The sequence below is a fragment of the Hemiscyllium ocellatum genome, chromosome 20 (genome assembly GCF_020745735.1).
Source record: "Hemiscyllium ocellatum isolate sHemOce1 chromosome 20, sHemOce1.pat.X.cur, whole genome shotgun sequence".
NCBI classification, from domain to species: Eukaryota; Metazoa; Chordata; class Chondrichthyes; order Orectolobiformes; family Hemiscylliidae; genus Hemiscyllium; species Hemiscyllium ocellatum.
In genome coordinates, this window is record NC_083420.1 from 26,522,907 (window position 1) to 26,540,116 (window position 17,210).

General features: G+C 41.0%; 1 protein-coding gene across 3 annotated transcripts; it reads left to right on the forward strand.

The window, feature by feature from the left end:
* Positions 1-42: 42 nt before the first annotated feature.
* Positions 43-12,280, forward strand: decr2 (2,4-dienoyl CoA reductase 2, peroxisomal). 3 transcript variants are annotated; one of them, XM_060840228.1, is made up of 9 exons: positions 43-223; positions 303-541; positions 777-845; positions 1,896-1,947; positions 3,265-3,400; positions 3,620-3,744; positions 4,575-4,668; positions 11,724-11,828; positions 11,972-12,280. In XM_060840228.1, exons 2-9 carry the CDS (start codon positions 453-455, stop codon positions 12,187-12,189), a joined length of 888 nt encoding a protein of 295 aa, XP_060696211.1. In that variant the 5' UTR covers positions 43-223; positions 303-452; the 3' UTR covers positions 12,190-12,280. The 3 variants fall into 3 exon arrangements, with proteins under 3 accessions (XP_060696211.1, XP_060696212.1, XP_060696210.1); XM_060840229.1 differs by having other exon boundaries at positions 43-133; XM_060840227.1 differs by having other exon boundaries at positions 43-541.
* The last annotated feature ends 4,930 nt before the right edge of the window (positions 12,281-17,210 follow it).

Genomic DNA, 17,210 nt, shown 5'->3' on the forward strand with positions numbered 1-17,210 from the left:
TCGTCATCAGCATGTCGGCGGCGCATGCTCAGTGTTGTTTGGGGTTTCGGATGGTGTTGGCTGTGAGGGGAAAGTGAGAACTGCAGATGCTGGACCTTAGAGTCGAGAGTGTGTTGCTGGAAAAGCACAACAGGTCAGGGCAGCATCCGAGGGGCAGGAAAATCGACGATTCGGGCGTAAGCCTTTCATCAGGAATGGTTGTGGTTCATCAAAGCCGTTGTTGGTGCGTTGTTCTGGGATTTTGATCTTGTGACCAGGGCCCTGAAAAGGAATTTGACCCGGTGTATCTGAATCTGTTTTAGGATCTTCGTTAAGAGTCAGAAGGGCTCACTGTCCGGAAATTCTCTCTCCAGTTTGTGAGAAGTCTATCTTCGGAGTCTGTGGAGGAGCTTCTCCCCCTTCCCACAAAAAGAGATAGGACGAAGATTTAAACCGATTCCTGAGAAACAATCATGTCTGCGACGAGCAGCAGTCCTCAGGAAGTGGATACAGATGATTGTTTGTTGAACTATTCCTATATATTCAGAGATGACATGCTGAAGTAAGCCGTTTTATATTTTCAGTAGGTAATTTGGGGCTAGTGACAGTACGTTATATTTAAAGGACTTTTTTTTAGTAAATGTACCTGGGAACAGAGATTTTCGTACACCATTTATCCTGGGAGGATTTTCTCTTGCACCCGACAGGACTGTTGTGATGGGAGGTGTCATTGTACTTCCTGATTTTAATAAAGTAATACATAGCTATTGATGTTAACCTCTTGCATTTCTGAATAGGGACAAAGTGGCATTCATCACTGGAGGAGGGTCTGGCATTGGATTCCGAATTGCAGAGATACTGATGAGGTAGGGCAGCAGCTGCAGAATGAACAGAAATTGCATGTATTTGCACAAAATTTCATGAGCTTCTGGAAACTGTATAAGTGAAAAGGATCTATTTAGTTAACAAAAAGTGCACCATTTTGCAATGGATAGTTAGAAAAGGAGCTATACAGCCTTTGAGCTGTTCCACCATTCAGTTAGGCCGTAGCTATTCTATATCAGTGAGCAACTTCCTCTATGATTCTACGATCAAGGATGTTGAAACCAAATTATTTCACAATATACAAGATTTATAGGCTTTTCAAAAAAAACCAAACTATTCAGGAATGTTATGATACTTCTAAAGCAGGAGGGACTTGAAACTAGACAGCACAGTGGTTAGCACTGCTGCCTCACAGCGCCAGAGATCTGGGTTCAATTCCCGCCTCAGGCGACCACAACTCAGGTGTGCAGTTTGCACATTCTCCCCGTATCTGCGTGGGTTTCCTCCGGGTGCTCCGGTTTTCTCCCACAAATGTGCAGGTTAGGTGAATTGGCCAGGCTAAATTGACTGTAGTGTTAGGTGAAGGGGTAAATGTAGGGGAATGGGTGGCGGGTCGGTGTGGACTTGTTGGCCCGAAGGGCCGGTTTCCACACTGTAAGTAATCGAATCTAGACCTCCTGGCTTCAGAGGCAGGGATGTTATCACTGTCACGAAAGCCCAGCCCATGATTTATAGGCCATTCAATCAGTAGCTGACAATTTTGAATATTGGTAGGAAGAAGGAGACTTGCTCTCTGTGTAGTGACCAAGAGATAAGGCCTTTTAGCCAGCTATGTATATGATGTATGCACATTAAGAACATAACAAATATGAGTAAGAACAGAAATGCTGGAGAAACAGCAGGTCTAGCAGCATCTTTTGCTATGTTGGGTCTAATATAACATTTTCAGAAAGATATGGACCTGCTTGGTTATTCCACGATCAAGTGTGTGAAGTTATGGTGAATCCCCAACTGAGATCAGTGCAAACTGGACATCAGTTGTTGACCCTTTTATTCTGTAACAACTTTTTAATTATTGTTTATTTTTACAGGCATGGATGTCAGACTGTTATTGCGAGCAGGAGCTTGGAGCGAGTACAGGCAGTAGGTAGTCCAGACCTTGCTTTGATAATTAAAAGCAGAGTGAAGTAATATATTTAAGTGATGTTTTGTTTTAAATTATGTTAATCCCCACATTATTATTTTTCAGCCTCTGTTACCCTAATGCTCATCCTAAAAGGCAGATATTAAAATGGGAATAAGATGAAGTCTGATATTTGTATGTTTTAGAGTTAATCCAGGACAATTGCTGTCTGCATTTACTATTGTCAGTTATGAGTTTTGTTTCCTCATTTCATCTAATTTAGTTAAAAAAAACCCGCTGAAAGCATCTTATTTACAATTCATTTTGTGAGTACAGTGCATTCCTGTGCTTTGCTTGTGAAGATTGAGGTGTGAACTAATCAAAATGTTTAAAAGAATAAAATTATTCAATTTCCGCTAGTGGAGAGATCAGAAACAGGATGTATGTTATACTTAGGCCTTTCAGGAACAATGCCGGGAAGCAATTCTTCATAGATATTAGAAATCTGGAAGTCCCTGTCCAAATGCTGGGCCAATTGGCACATTCAGTACCGAGACTGAGATTTTTATTTGATGAAGATTTGAAGGAATATTGAGCAAAGGCAAATAAATTGTAATGATGTAAAAATCAGCCTTAAAATAATTAAACAGCTGAGCAGGCTTGAGGGGCTGATCAGCCTCCGGTTCATATGGAGGTACAGCAATTTCTAAAACTAAGGGACAGTCTCTGATTTAGTTACAAGTCTCAGTGAAATGAAAAATAAATCAATGAGAAGTACTGGAACTTTGATACCTTTTGTGACATTACAGCAAAATGATAGTGTCACAGGATGATATAGCTGGAGGTTATTTCTGTTTCGAAACAAAATTAAGACTCAGTCCATTATTAGTGTTAGTGAGATTCAGTCCACTACTATTCTCAAAGATCATTAAATTTCGCTAAATTATTATAATCCTTCTGAGCTTATGTGTTTGAGATGGCTGCCTCTAAGTTGTTTCATTCAGTATGAGGTGAAACTATTCCAATTCATATGATTAAGGTAAAGTCACCACAGTCTCAAAGAACTATAGATCTTCTGTTTCTTTAGAGAGAGAGATGATTGGTGGTGAGTTTAACCTGAGAGTCAGCAGGCGAGGGATGAAGTTGAAAAGACAGGACTTTCATGGTGACCTCAGCCGAATTGTGTATTTGAAATATTGAGACTAATTGAGTGTTAATCTGATGAAACCACAGCAGCCCGTGAATTCTTGCATATCCAAACTATCCACACGGAAAATAGCTTTGAAGCCTGTATGTGCTGCATTCAGCAATAACTGATATATCATTCTTTAATCCAGTCTGCAAAGAAACTCTCAGCAGCCACTGGACAACGATGTCTGCCAGTCTCATTGGATGTCAGGCAACCTGTTACCATCAATGCTGCTGTGGAGGACACGCTTCAGAAATTTGCAAAAATTGATATCTTGATTAATGGTAATTTCTCAACACTTCTTCACCTTTCTTGTTACTTGCAAGTGGAGGCTGTTGATCCACAGAACCCTGTTGGTCCATATGGCACTCAGTGCCAACTCCATGTATAGCACTGCTTTAAATGTCATTCTTATAACTATCCAGTGCACAGGAAAGTTTGTTAAAAGCTGATTCTGCTGTGAAAGTGTTGTTTACTTGTTAGTTTGTCCTGTCTTTTTCCAGGTGCAGCAGGTAACTTCCTATGTCCTGCCAGTGGCCTGTCATTCAACGCTTTCAAAACTGTCCTGGAGATAGATACAATTGGAACCTTTAACACCAGCAAAGTCTTGTACCAGAAGTGGTTCAAGGTGAGTTAATTGTACACTGGTGAAAGAACTGGATTTTACTTGTCCAGTTTGTTTTAAATTTCCCTTTTCTTTAAGTGAGAGTCTGGGTAGCAATCTCCTGGTCCTGTCAGAGGAGACAACCATCTCTTGCATCTCTGGGAAATTGCAAGTCCTGTTAATTTAACTCAATCTTGGAGAGTTCTTGTGATCACTCACCTGCGAGCCACTCATAGCAGGAAAAGCCCAACTTGTTTTTCTTTTCTTTTATACTGAAAAAGGGCAGCAATAGGAGTGCTACTTTTGGGCTTGTGTCTCCATATCCATGAGAGAAAGTAAACAATATTCGTGCTCAGCCTTCCAGTGCACACAACTGTCCAAGCTCATGGCTAAAGAGTAATCACTGAGCAAATGCATCAGTCAAAATGGTCGTGTTTCAGCAGAGGATGAGATGTAGAGAAGTCATAATGAAAAAGAAGTGAGAAATAAATAATTTTGTCTTTTCTTGTGTGAAAGCAAACCCTCTGTCCCTCACATCTCGAAGGCCTGTATTTGGAACTCACTGCGACCAGTGAGGACTAATGGAATGCATATCTATTCTGGCCGAGGGTTCAACAGTAAATAGAGTTAATTGGCTTCTTTTGAGATGTTGCACACCCCTCTCATAAATTTCATATCTACGTCAGAAACAATGAGAGTAGTGTATAGATCAAGAAACATTAATAAACTTAATTCATCACATTCAAACTAGATGTCATCTGAAAACTGACATTGAAAGTGATATGGAATTTAATTTTGAAATCATAACATTTGTGGAACATTGTATTTGGTTTAGTAATCTTCTGTTGTCCTAGGAACATGGAGGAATCATTGTGAATATTACAGCTACGCTGAGCTACCGAGGACAAATTCTGCAGGTCCACGCTGGTTCTGCCAAAGCTGCTATAGGTAAATTGTACTGCAGGTACTGGGAGCCCAGATCAGTGAGAGCACTATCTTCCTATTGGAAATGCCAGTATAAACAGTGCATTTAATCTTATCAGTGCAGGGCTGGAACATATGTCTCTACATTTCTGCTGTTTTGGTTCTGGTGATGTGTAATGAGGTAGGTTTAACAAATGATCTCAGAATATAAAATCCCCTAGGAAACCACCATAGCAAAACAGAATTTAGCATTCAGTTTGAGAAGGAGGAATATGAATCTGAATCAACTGCGCTAAGCCTAAAAGACTGGCACTAACAAAGGATTCAGGGCATAGTTGGCTGGACTGGACTGGGAAATGAGCAGCAATGATAGTTGAGGAACACTGCAGACATTTAAGAAAATAGTTCATGGCTCACAGCAAAGACATATCCCAAGAAATACTTCTTTGAAAGTAGAGTCGCAGGTAGTCAGAGTGATGAAGAAGGTGTTTGACATGCTTGCCTTCATTAGTCAGTGCATCGTGTATAGGAGTTGGGACACTATTTTTGCAGCTATACAGGACATTGATGAGGCCACCTTTAAATTTCTGCATTCAATTCTCCCCACTAGAGGAAAGATGTTCTTAATCTTGAAAGAATTCAGATGGATGGAGGGTTGGAGCTATAGGGAGAGGTTGATTTGGCTGGGGCATTTTTCCCTGGAGTGTTGGAGGCTGAGGGGTGACCTTATAAAGGTTTATAAAATCATGAGGGGTATAGAAAGAGTGAATAGTCAAGGTCTTTTCCCCAGAATAGGGGAGTTCAAAACTATGGAGTTTAAGGTGGAAGGGGAAAGATTTAAAAGGGACCTAAGGGGCAACTTCTTCATGCAAAGAATGGTGCGTGTATGGAATGAGCTGTCTGAGGTAGTAGTGGAGATAGGTACAATTACAACACTTAAAAGGCACCTAGATGGATATATGCTGGAGAAATTTACCCAATAGGTTAGAGATCACAAAACACAGCTCGAAGTGAAATTGACAAACAGTTTATTGCAAGCAATATCGCTGGAGGAGAAAACAGACTAGCTGACACAGAACTGACCGTCTGCACAGAGAATTTGATTTCTCCTCCCAGAGCTGAGGATGAGACCAGTTTTATAATGCTGCACAATGACTCTGATTAAGAAATGGGAACATACAATGTTTCTGAAAATGGAATAATTTAGTTGCAAGGGTGCTAAGTGGAAAACCGTTTATCAGATGAATGTCCGGTTCCTTCACACAATGCAACATCCTGACCATATCATGGTTCCATTCATCTTCACAGGTAGGTGTTAAAGTCTTTTCTGGGGTGGTGAGGTGCTTCCATTGTCCTATGGTGCCTGTCTGCCTGTCCTACTGTTTGTGTGACTTTGCTGTTGCTGGGTTGTGAAACTGCCCTAAGGGTTTGAGCCTCTTGTCATGTCCATGGCAGCTTGAAAGCGTATTCCATTGCCTGCCGTCTGACCCAGTTCGTGAGGCGCTTGGGAATTCTGGGTGCCCTGGTACAATTTGGCCAATTTGTTTTTGTGGGCCTATCGTGGGATAGCAAATCTTTTCCCACAGTATATGAACAGGAAGAGTTTAGCGGGATATGGGTCAAAAGCTGGCAAATGGGATTAGATTAATTTAGGACATCTGGTTGGCATGGATGAGTTGGATCGAAGGGTCTGTTGCATTGCTGTACATCCCGAGTCGAAGTTAATTAAATATGATATTCTCTTGAATCTGTGCTAACTGTTCCTAATTAACCCACATTTTTCCATGTGCCTACTAATTCTTTCCACAATATTTGTTTCAATAAGTTTCTCTACATCTGAAATTACTGACTTTGGGCTGAAATTGCTGGGTTTAAACTTGCAGCCTTTGGAATAAAGGTACAGGTATTATATTTGCCATGCTCCAGTCCACTGTCTTCAAAGGAGTCTAGGGAAGATTAAATAAGAACATCAGAAATAGGAGCAGGAGTAGGTTATTCAGCCGCTCAAGCCTGCCAGACCATTCTGTAAGATCATGGCTGATCTGCCCCTGGACTCGACTCTTATTTCATATCAACTGCTCATAACTTTCAATTCCTCAATATCCCAAAAGTCATCTACCTTCTCTCTAATTACTTTCTAGCCTTTACAATTTTCTGGGGCCACAGAATTCCAGATATTCACTACCCTCTGGGAGAATAAATTGTTTTGCATCTCTGTTTTAAGTGAGTCTCCCTGTATGTTGTAACTATGTCTCTTAGTTTGATATTTGCTACTAGTGAGAACATTTTCTCAACATTTACCCTGTCTAGTCCCCTCAGAATCTTGAACAAAAATCAAAATTGCTGGAGAAACTGAGCAGGTCTTGCAGCATCTGTGGGAAGAAAGCAGTGTTAACATTTTCAGTTCAATGGCTCCTCATTAGAACTGTTAGCAGTTCGGAAAACGTGGTATTTATGCTGAAGCCAAAGATTGTGTGTCGAAGTGGAGATCAAGCCCAGAGCAAGAAAAATGAAAGGGATAGGTAAACAAGGAGACTAACAAATCAGAATATCATTCCTCGTTCTTCTAAACCCGAATGACAATGGACTCACCTGTACAGCCTTCTCCATAAGTAAGCCCATTTATTCCATGTATCAGCCTAGTGAATCTCTTGAAATGCTTCCAAACCCAATATCATGCTTTCCTTAAATACAGTGACTAAAACTGTACATAGTGCTGCACGTATAGCCCTACCAGTTTCCTTCTTTAAAATTCCAATCCCAAGTAATAAAGACCAAAATTCCATTTGCTTGCACCTGCATGCTAACATTCTTTGTTTCATGCACATAAACACTTGATCCCTCTATGCTGCACCTTCTTGAAATCTTGTCCATTTAAATTATGGTATGCTTTTTGAATTCGCGGGTGGCATATTTATGGAATGAGCTGCCAAAGGAAGTGGTGGAGGCAGGCAAAATTGCAACATTTAAAAGGCATCTGGGTGAATACATAAGTAGGAGGGGTTTAAAGGACTATGGGCCAAATGCTGACAAATGGTATAAGATCAGTTTAAAATATCCAATCAGCATGGACGAGTTGGACCGAAGGGTGTGTTTCCATGCCGTACATCTCTATGACTCTATGTGGCACTTCATCAAATGCCTTTTGGAAATCTAAATACACTCTATCTACTAATTTCCCGTTTATCAACTGTGCTTGTCATAGCCTCGGAACTAAAGCAGATTTATCAAAATTATTTCTCTTACAATACCATGTTGACTGATTGTGTTTAAGCCTTTCTAAAGGCCTTTTTTTTTGCTCCTTAATGATGGACTTTAGCATTTTCTCAACAGAGATGTTAGGTCAACTGGCCTATAGTATTCTGCTTTCTGTCTTTGTCCCTTCTTGAATATGGGCATGCCACATCAGCCATGTTCTAGTCAGGAATGTTTCATCAATGCCTGCACTATCTCTGTAGCCACTTCTCTTAAAATCCTTGGATGCAGAGCATCCAGTCCTGACACCTTGTCTGCCTTCAGTTCCATTAATTCATCAAATTCTTTGTCCGACATGATAGACATTGTCACAAGTCCCATTGTCACCTTGCTTATTTAATATCTTTGTGATATTTGTAGTGTCCTCCACTTGGTTTAATTATCCTCCATTTCCCCATTCCCCATTAGCAACTTACGAGTCACTTCCTTCAAGTGTCCTACACTCACTTTAGCTAGTTTCTTCTTAGATACCTATAGAGGCTGTTGCTGTTGTTTCTATAGTCTTGCCAATTTACTTTCATAATCCATTTTTTTTTTACCTTTTTAGCAGTTTGGCCATCTGTTGCTGGTTCCTCAAAGAATTCAGCCTTCTGACCTACCACTAGATTTTGCTGCTGTTATATCTTAGTTTTTGATTTCCTTGACCACTTTGTTAACCATGGGCAGTTCATCTTTCTCATCAAGTCCTTATTTTTGACTGGAGTAAATACATTTTTGCTGAACTTTATTAAATATCTGCTTAAATGTCTGCTCATTTACTGACTTTCTCTTTGTCCCAGCCTACTTTAGACTGTCTTCATACCTCTGTAATTGTCCTTATTTAAGTTGAGGAAACTGGTTTGCGATCTGATTCGCTCTCCCTCAGGTTTTACCAGGCTGTGATTGCAATCCCCCAAAAGATCCTTAGCATCTCTCCTTAATCCCACCTCTTTACACATTACTAGACCTAAAATAGTCTGTTCTCAGCGAAATTGTGCAACCTATTGCTCCAAGAAACCATCCCTGATGGACTCTACAAAATTGTCTTCCAACTACTGCTATTCTGATTTGTCCAGTCAATGTACGGATTAGAATCATCCATGACAATTGTGGTGCCTTTAAATGCCCTCCATTATTTCCTATTTTGCCCTATAACAAGATAAGCCTTTGGGAACCTATAGTTGACTTCATTCATGGAGGAGAAAGTGAGGACTGGAGATGCTGGCGATCAGAGTCAACAGTATGGTGCTGGAAAAACACAGCGGGTCAGGCATTATCCGAGCAGTAGCAGAATCAATGTTTCAGGCATAAGCCCTTCATCAGGAAAGAAGGGTTTATGCCCGAAATGTTGGTTCTCCTACCCCTCGGTTGCTGCCTGATCTGCTCTCGACTATGACTTCATTCATGACAAATTTTCCTTTGTTATTCCTCCTAACCATCCAAATTGATTCCACGTCACAATCTATTGTGCCTATGTTGCTATTCACCACCACGCTGAAAGTGGTTCCCCACCTTTTTTCGTTTTGCCTTTTCTTTTTTTTCCCCAGGGCATCAAATACCCTTGATGCCCAAACATTGGCAGAGACTGAGACAGATAATAGTGAATAGTAAGTTAATAGGTTAAATTCCTGAAATGAAAAAACAGTTGAAATCAGGATTGCAATGCATAAATTATTGTAAATAAGGTTTTGAATTAGGAGTACAGACTCCCATATGGAGGGAATGGAGTGATGGCACTTCTCAGTATGGATCTCTGGGTTGGGTAAAGATTGTGGCAATTTGAGCACAGGAAAGTCAAACAGTGAACCTTGAATTAAGATTTGAAATGCAAAGACCAATATCACAGATCTAGCTGTTATCAAAACTTAAAATGTGTATATGACTTACTTTCTATTGTACATGGAATTAGTTTTTAAAAGAATAGTAGTGGTGCCAACTTAAGACTGATAGGATGAATTTCTTCTCTGTGTTATGAGTCTTTGGAATACCTTGCCACGTAAAGCTGTGGGGGCAGAGTCCTTATGTGTATTTAAAACTAAGATGGATTATTGATCAGTGTGAAATAAAGGAAAAGACAGGAAAAACATGAGTAAAGTCAGCGAGAAGAAAGTGAGGACTGCAGATGCTGGAGATCAGTGCTGAAAAGTGCTGCTGGAAAAGCGCAGCAAGTCAGGCAGCATCCAAGGAGCAGGCGAATCAACGTTTAGGGCATAAGCCCTTCTTCAGGAATGAGGAAGGTGTGCCAAACAGGCTAAGATAAAAGGTAGGGAGGAGGGACTTGGGGGAGGGGCGTTGCAAATGCGATAGGTGGAAGAAGATTAAGGTGATAGGCCGGAGAGGGGGTGGGGGCGGAGAGGTCAGGAAGAAGATTGCAGGTCAAGAAGACGGTGCTGAGTCTGAGGGTTGGGACTGAGAAAAGGTGGGGGGAGGGGAAATGAGGAAGCTGGAGAAATCTGCATTCATCCCTTGTGGTTGGAGGGTTCCTAGGTGGAAGATGAGGCGCTTTTCCTCCAGGCATCGTGTTGCCATGGTCTGGCGATGGAGGAGGCCAAGGACCTGCATGTCCTTGCCGGAGTGGGAGGGGGAGTTAGTGTTCAGCCACGGGGCGGTTGAGTTGGTTGGTCCGGGTGTCCCAGAGGTGTCTTCTGAAACAGGCCGCCTACTTGCAGAACATCTCCCTAATGTAGAGGAGGCCACATCGGGTGCAGTGGATGCAGTAAATGATGTGTGTGGAGGTGCAGGTGAATTTGTGATGGATATGGAAGGATTCCTTGGGGCCTTGGAGGGGAGTGAGGGGGGAAGTGTGGGCGCAAGTTTTGCATCTCTTGCGGTTGCAGTGGAAGGTGCCGGGAGTGGAAGTTGGATTGGTGGGGGGTGTGGACGAGGGAGTTGCGGAGGGAGTGGTCTTTCTGGAACGCTGATAGGGAGATGAGGGAAATATATCCTTGGTGAAATATATCCTTCCTCATTCCTGAAGAAGGGCTTATACCCGAAACGTCGATTCTCCTGTTCCTTGGATGCTGCCTGACCTGCTGCGCTTTTTGAGTAAAGTCAGGTCAGCTATGATCCTGTTGATTGACAGAGCAAGTTTGAAGTGCCAAAAGGCCACTCCTGTTCTAATTTCTTAAGGTCTTCATAGAATCTGTTTTGGTGTCTGCAGCAATGCACCAGATGAGTGTCAAGATGCTCACACTTTGGTGGTTCTCCTATTCAGTCCCTCTAGGGGGAGCTGATTTACAATATATGTTGATGTTAAATTCTACTTTTGGGATAAGGGATAGAACATTTTTTAATTCAAACTGAGCAAATGCTAAAGCGGGAGAGTACAGGCAAACCTCTTAATTGTATTTCCAAAAGGGTTATACCACAGCCCCATGTGGAAATTTCTCTTGACAACATGGTCAAACTGAGTGACTTTGATCATGATAAAGTACAAGTGAAAATTCCATTTCTCCATCTCGACTTGCTGCATGGAACCACAATGTAATTAACTTAATCCACAATAATTAATATGGTCACTTGTGTTCTTGAACAGAGGTCACTATCATTCTCTGTAAAAACAAGGAGACAAGAAGCAGAGCCTGCTGGTATTGTTCATCCCTCACACACCTCCCAGGAATACATTTCTCTTACCTTTCAGTTTAGGCTTGCAGCATTGACAATGTCATTAAATTAAGCCATGCACTTAGCTTCTGTGTGAGGTGGATGTCGAAAGTTATCAACATGAAAGTTAGTAGTTGAAGAGGCAACCTATGCTGTTGCCCTGTGGAATCAGGAAGTTCTACTTGTGACTTGGGGAAAATTATAATTGTCGTTTGTTGAATATACCTCACTTTGCTTTACAGATGCAATGACAAGACATCTAGCAGCAGAATGGGGACCTGATAACATTCGCATTAATAGTCTGGCACCAGGACCCACATCTGGAACTGAAGGCTTTCGGAAATTGGGTAAAGAACTATGTATCTCTAATGAGACCAGTGCTGTAATAATCAGACCTGTAAATGTCAGCAGTATCATAAAACAGGCAGACCACGTGCACATAAGAATGTTTTTCCCCCCCCAATCCTCTTTCTGTCTGTTCCCTCATCAGGTGGTTTGACAAAGGCTGCGGCAAGCCTGGATAAACTTATTCCGCTACAACGATTTGGGACAAAGTCAGAAATAGCCCACGGTGTGCTTTATCTTGTAAGCCCGGCAGCATCATATGTGACTGGCACAACACTCGTAATTGATGGTGGACATTGGCTTACAGGAGCCAACAACCTGTCAATGATGGAGGTGCTCCTGCAAAAATCAGCCAGACTGTAAATGCTGTAGAGGTGGATGATGTTTGTTTCTAAAGAGAATTGATCAATACTGTGAAGGTTTTCCTTATTAATAAAATAATACAGTAACAGTATATGCATATGTGTACATTTTCATAGCTGAAAGGATGTAAAGGCATTCTGAGCTAGCCTTGCCACTCTTTTTCCCTCTTTTAATGTCTGACACAAGGACAGCTTCTGCTGTAGTTATCTACTGAACTGTTTCACTAAGGTTCAACTGATCAACACTTGATAAACAATTGTCACTCATCACCAACATCATCATACATTTGAGACACTGATTTTATGCTAACTCTGGTCACCAGCCATTAAATGGAGTGCACTTCTCTATACATGCTGCGCAATATTTTCAGAGTTGTTTCAGTGTTTGTTTAGTATCTAAAATATGGCTGGTGGTTTATTGTATGCTGCATTGTCTTGTTATGTTTTGAAGTTATTTTCAGCTTTTGCAGCTATCATTCACAAATTGAGTGAGCTGCCATAACTATTGTTCAGACAACTAAAGCCCAACTGTTCACCAGTATCAGATTTGCCTCATTTGTAAACCGATAAAGAATTTGTACTCTGATTGAAAATTGTGGATTCAAACCCTACTCTAGAATTTTAATGCATGACCTTGGCTAAACCTTCAGTACAGCACTGTGTTAACAGAGGTATGCCATCTTTGGACAAGATGGTAAAGTGAGGTTGATGCACCAATTGAACTGGATATTTAATCTCTACTGCAGAACATAAGGATTAGCTGGGTGCACTATACCATGAAAAATATCCACTTGGCTAATTCACTTGCTTTTGTTTCTGTGATCTCTGAATTGCTCTGGGAAGTTTATCTATGTTAGAGGTGTCATATAAATGCAAGTTGTGTGTGGAGCCCTTGCACCCATGGAATAACAGAACACTTCAGAGTTATTTCCTTGTTTTTCCTTTGTAATTTGCTTTGGGATTTGCTAAGGATCTGGATTTAATTAGAGAAATGCAGGATCAAACTGTCCTCCCAAGTCACCAGACATTCCACGTACTCCTCCAGTGCTAAAGAGAGGTAGAGAAGATCATCCTGTCCTTGCTTTACTCTGGTTAGAAGAATAGAAAAGCAGAATACTGCAATTGCTGGATGTTTTAAATAAGAATAGAAAATGCTGCAAATATCAGGTAAGGCAGCAGTTATGGGTTAAGAAAAGTACAGTTGATTGTTGAGATTGAAGACTTCTCATCAGATTTAGTTATTAGATATGTAACAGCTAATATAGGAAAAATGGGTGGGGGAAGAAAGAACCAAAATGAAGGTCTGTGATAGGATGGAAGACAGGAGTGATTTAATAATACAATATAAGGCATAATGGTGCAAGAGTAAACTGGTTGGGAACTGGAGCTGAACCTGATAGCAAGATAATGTAGACCATTGCCAGCAGTTAATGAGGGAGGAAATTGTAACTCTTCCCCACTTTTCCAATGCCAGCTGTACCAATGATTGGAAGAAGGATCCAGCCATGTTTCAAGAGGTCAGTCATACAAGGAATAGCTTTCGTCCATGTTGATGTCAAGTGCTCATTTGATTTGTGCAGCTGAATTAGAATGTGGAGTTTTAGTCTGAATGAAATAAATGAAGTTAAAACAAAGCAAATAAATTATGGCAATCTGAATTAAAAATTGAAATGCACACTAGTCAGCCAATGCCTGAAAAAGGAGGCTAGTTGATTTTTATTCAAGATGTTTTAGCAATAATGGTGGTAAAGACAGGAGCACCTCCTGTAAAAAGTCAAAGCACCATAATAGAATTGGTAAGTCCATAGATTTTTTAAAACATTTTCCACAAAAATGCAAGTAATTGATTAGTTTTTGAACAGGTTTTAGGCTGCAGTTAAGAGGTGTAAAGGCTCAGTCTGACAAATAAAGCAGGAGTCATACATCTCTCTTAATTAATAGATGTTGTCTGTGAAATATTCTGTAAACACTTTGACCAGTTTATACTCATAAAATGCACTTATCCAGCTGCCGTTACTGTATGGGACAAACAAAGGACTATAGTTCAAATTGTGTTTTATTAAAACACTAGCGAATTAAAGAAAACAACTCTTACACAATGGTAATTTTTCTTAAACTAGGCAGGCTGCCTGAAAAAGACATGTGCTCCCTGCTCTGGTGAACCTCTTTGGGCTGCTGGATCCAATTGACTGGGCATTCAGGGCCTTTTTTGTATGAAAGTGGGTTTCTCAGTTATTGCTGGAATGTTTACCAAGTGTCCCTTCTTATTTCCCCTTTCTGAACCCTTCTGGAATGATCTGACTAGTCAATGGAACCACAAGGCAGGGGTTAGGCCAGGTCATCTTTCCAAGATATGGAAAAGGAAATGTTGAAAAGGACATGAAAGATATAGAATGTAGGGAAATAGATGCTGACATCTTCAAAAATGTCCAAATTACAGAGGAAGAAGTGCTGGATGTCTTGAAACAAATAAAAGTGAATAAAGTACTTGATCAGGTATACCCTAGAACTCTGTGGGAAGCTAGGCAAGTGATTGCTGGGCCTCTTGCTGAGATATTTGTATCATTGATAGTCACAGGTGAAGTGCCAGAAGACTAGAGGTTGACTAAAGTGTTTAAGAAAGGTGGTAAGGACAAGCGAGGGAACTATAGACCAGTGAGCCTGACATCAGTGGTGGGCAAGTTGTTGAAGGGAATCCTGAGGGACAGGATGTACGTATCTTTGGAAAGGCAAGGGTGGATTAGGGATAGTCAACATGGCTTTGTGTGTGGGAAATCATGTTTCACAAACTTGATTGAGATTTTTGAAGGAATAACAAAGAGGATTGATGATGGCAGAGCGGTAGATGTGATCTATATGGACTTCAGTAAGGTGTTTGACAAGATTCCCCATGGGAGACTAGTTAGCAAGGTTAGATCTCACGGAATACAGGGAGAACTAACCATTTGGATACAGAACTGACTCAAAAGTAGAAGACAGAAGGTAGTGGTGGAGGGCTGTTTTTCAGACTGGAGGCCTGTGACCAGTGGAGTGCCACAAGGATCTGTGCTGGATCCACTACTTTTCATCATTTATATAAATGATTTGGATGTGAGCGTAAGAGGTACAGTTAGTAAGTTTGCAGATGACACCAAAAGTGGAGGTGTAGTGGACAAGAAAGAAGATTCTCTCAGATTACAATGGGATCTTGATCAGATGGGCCAAAGAGCTGAGAATTAGCAGTTGGAGTTTAATTTAGATAAATGGGAGGTGCTACATTTTGGGAAAGCAAATCTTAGCGGGATTTATACACTTAATGGTAAGGTCCTAGGGAGTGTAGCTGAGCAAAGAGACCTTGGCATGCAGGTTCATAGCTCCTTGAAAGTTAGAGTCACAGGTAGATAGGATAGTGAAAATGGTGTTTGGTGCTCACTGGTCAGAGTACTGAGTATAGGAGTTGGGAGATCATGTTGCGGCTATATAGGACATTGGTTAGGCCACTTTTGGAATATTGCATGAAATTCTGGTCCCCTTCCTATTGGAAATATGTTGTGAAACTTGAAATGGTTCAGAAAAGATTTACACTAACGTTTCCAGGGTTGGAGGATTTGAGCTATAGGGAGAGGCTGAATAGGCTGGGGCTGTTTTCCCTGGAGCTTGGGGGCTGAGGGGTGACTTCATAGAGATTTATCAAATCATGAGAGGCATGGATAGCATAAATCAACAAAATCTCCTTGGGGTGGGGGAGTCCAGAACTAGAGGGCATAGGTTTAGGGTGACAGGGGAAAGATATAAAAGAGACCTAAGGGGCAACTTTTTCATGCAGAGGGTGGTACGTGTATGAATAGGAAGAGTTTGGAGGGATTTGGGCTGGATGCTGGCAGGTGGGACTAGATTGGGTTAGGATATCTGGTCGGCATAGACAAGTTTCCGTGCTGTACATCTATCTATATGGTTACTCCATGCTGCCAAGGGGTCTGGCCAAAACTGGATAATATGCAATCAATGTTTCACCCTATTGTTATGGCACAATGTCTCTTAAGGAGTTTTGGGTTCTGGACTCTATTGAATTCAACACTTTCAAATTGTGAATCCATTCCTTCCCTTTCTTTTAGCTTTGCTTATTACGTTCTCCGTCACCCTCTCTCCCCTTCACTTACATCTTCTTTCCAGTCTGGCACTGTCTAGCCCAGGCAACATCTTGATGAATCTCCTTTGCATCCTCTCCAGTGCAATCCTATCTCTCCTGTAATGTGGATATAACTGCATACAACTCTTTAGCTGTGGCCTAACCAACATTTTGTACAGTTTCAGCATAATTTCTGCTCTTAAACTCTAATCATCGCCTAATAAAAGTAAGTAATCTGTATGCCTGAATCTACTGTCCTTAAGGGATTGGTGGATCGGCACACCAAGGTCCCTCTGATCCTCAACACATCCCAGGGACCTACTATTCATTATGTATTCCTGCTCCTTGTCCTGTCCCAGTGCGTCACCTTACACTTATCTAGATTGAATTTCATTTGCCACTGATCAGCCCAAGTGGCCAACCTGTCTATTTTCTCCTATAATTTAAGGCAATTCAACTCACTATTTTTGCATTATCCATGAACTTACTTATTAACCCTCCTCCACGATCACAATAAAGCCAGTAAAAATAATCAAATCACAGCTGAGGTAGAAAATACTTGAGGTTGTCCCAACCCACTTGGACACTGCAGTGACACAAAATGTTTTCCCCTTACAGCCTCTGCATGGCTTCCAGCAAAGCGTATACAGTTCTGGTATAGGGCTGCTGTCAGTATTGCTCTCCCAACTCAAATGAAAGTAGGTTAACTCAAAAACACACAATTTTTTTTATTATTTCAAAAATATACTTTATTCATAAAATATTCATAAAATATTTGATACACTGTACATTTGGTAATGCCATACATATGTCAACATTTACATACACAGCTCAGAATTTTCATTATTACATACAGATTTGTGCATTTCTCACTCACATATTTAGCTGAGGCGTCAGCAGAGCCTAAATGACTG

What these genes read in the sequence shown, in the direction of transcription:
- decr2 (XM_060840227.1), top strand. Translation starts at nt 453, where the DNA reads ATGTCTGCGACGAGCAGCAGTCCTCAGGAAGTGGATACAGATGATTGT. An exon ending in AATTGATATCTTGATTAATG is followed by an intron (nt 3,401 to 3,619) that starts GTAATTTCTCAA and finishes GTCTTTTTCCAG; the next exon opens with GTGCAGCAGGTAACTTCCTA. An exon ending in TGAAGGCTTTCGGAAATTGG is followed by an intron (nt 11,829 to 11,971) that starts GTAAAGAACTAT and finishes TTCCCTCATCAG; the next exon opens with GTGGTTTGACAAAGGCTGCG.